This window comes from Echinococcus granulosus (genome assembly GCF_000524195.1).
Source record: "Echinococcus granulosus chromosome Unknown EG_S00159, whole genome shotgun sequence".
NCBI classification, from domain to species: domain Eukaryota; kingdom Metazoa; phylum Platyhelminthes; class Cestoda; order Cyclophyllidea; family Taeniidae; genus Echinococcus; species Echinococcus granulosus.
In genome coordinates this window covers 1,914-3,254 of record NW_020170539.1, presented here as the reverse complement: position 1 = coordinate 3,254, position 1,341 = coordinate 1,914, and the positions used below count along the sequence as shown (strand labels likewise).

The following is a 1,341-nucleotide window of genomic DNA, read 5'->3' as shown; positions in this document are numbered from 1 at the left end:
CGACAAAATTGAACTGCTCGAGACTGTGCTATTGAAGTGCGTTTCCCTACACACCAAGGTATCAGCCTCACAGTGGAATTTGTACCGGACATCTGGTAACGCCATGATCTGTCAGCATGGCCAACATTAATGGTGGCAAGCAATTTGTGTGGGACAACCCACCACTTAGTTGGTAACCCCTTTGCTGTTTTACTATTCAATGGAGAAACGGTAAATCTTGCCACCCAACAGGTCCCTTGCATTCAGAACCGTCAGCCTGAAGAGCCTACACCACGTGTATTTTAAAGCGACACTCGTACTTACTCCGAAGGCACCTTCAACAGGCGTGACCCACACTATAAGCTTATGACAACACCCCTTGCTGAACTGACTGTGGCGTCCACATGAAAAACATGGAGTGAAGTGATTGCTGACATGATCTTCGAAATCATCACAGACTACTGCCAAGTGACAAAAAAGTGTTTATACCAGCGCGCTGAGGTGGATGTGGGTGAGTAAATGAATATCAAAGTGGGTGGACGAATGCCCCAATGAACACTGATGCACGATGTTGTCAAAAGACACAGCGAGTTACAATGAACAAGGGGTTGTGGTCAGGGTTAAGTAAGGACATCAAGAATTTTGCAAAGGCGTGTCCGACAGGGTCGACTAAAAGGAGGCGATTTGATGTGTGAAGCTCTCCATTTCACCCATCATAGCCGCATGATCACGAACGGGATTTCACCGTTGCCATTAGAGGCTGCACTCGCTCTCAAACTGTTTGCGCTTTCTTTCGTATTCCTCCTTTGTGGCCTGTTTCTCCGTGTCCGTCCACTTGATCATCTCCTCACACTTCGCAAGTAACTTTTTTCGGTTCTTCCCTGATATCTTCTGCTTTACCTCCTCTTTCTCCAATTTTCTTTTAGTGCTGTAGATGCAGTCCAATAGCGCATTCATCGCTGCCACCCTACTCCTCTCCTTCTTATCCTCCTGCTTGAACTTCTCCGCCTCAGCCAGCATTAGCTTTGCCTCCTCCTCAGACAGGTGACCCTTGTACTTAGTGATAGTGATGCTGTTCTGCTTCCCAGTAGACTTTTCCACTGACGACACATGAAGAATGCCATTTTCGTCAATTTCAAAGGTATCTTCAAACTTAATCTCACCACGCGGCTTTGCTGGGAAACCCTTTACCAAAAACTCGCCCAAAAAGTAGTTGTCTTTGGCCATCGCACGTTCACCCTCAAAAATACTGGTGAGCACACTTGTTTGATTATCGCTAGCTGTTTGGGAACTGCATGTCTGCTTTGTCGGAATTCGTGTATTTCGCTTTATCACCGTCACCATTGCACCATAGGAATCCTT

The 1,341-nt window shown here is 46.5% G+C and overlaps 1 protein-coding gene across 1 annotated transcript; it reads right to left on the bottom strand. All coding sequences in view use genetic code 11, as the record gives it.

Moving 5' to 3' along the window:
* Positions 1–732: 732 nt before the first annotated feature.
* EGR_09649 (Heat shock cognate protein) lies at positions 733–1,323 on the bottom strand (the record flags this gene model as incomplete). Its single annotated transcript, XM_024498898.1, has 1 exon — positions 733–1,323. The coding sequence occupies one exon, from the start codon at positions 1,321–1,323 to the stop codon at positions 733–735; it is 591 nt and encodes a 196-aa protein (XP_024346671.1).
* Positions 1,324–1,341: the final 18 nt, after the last annotated feature.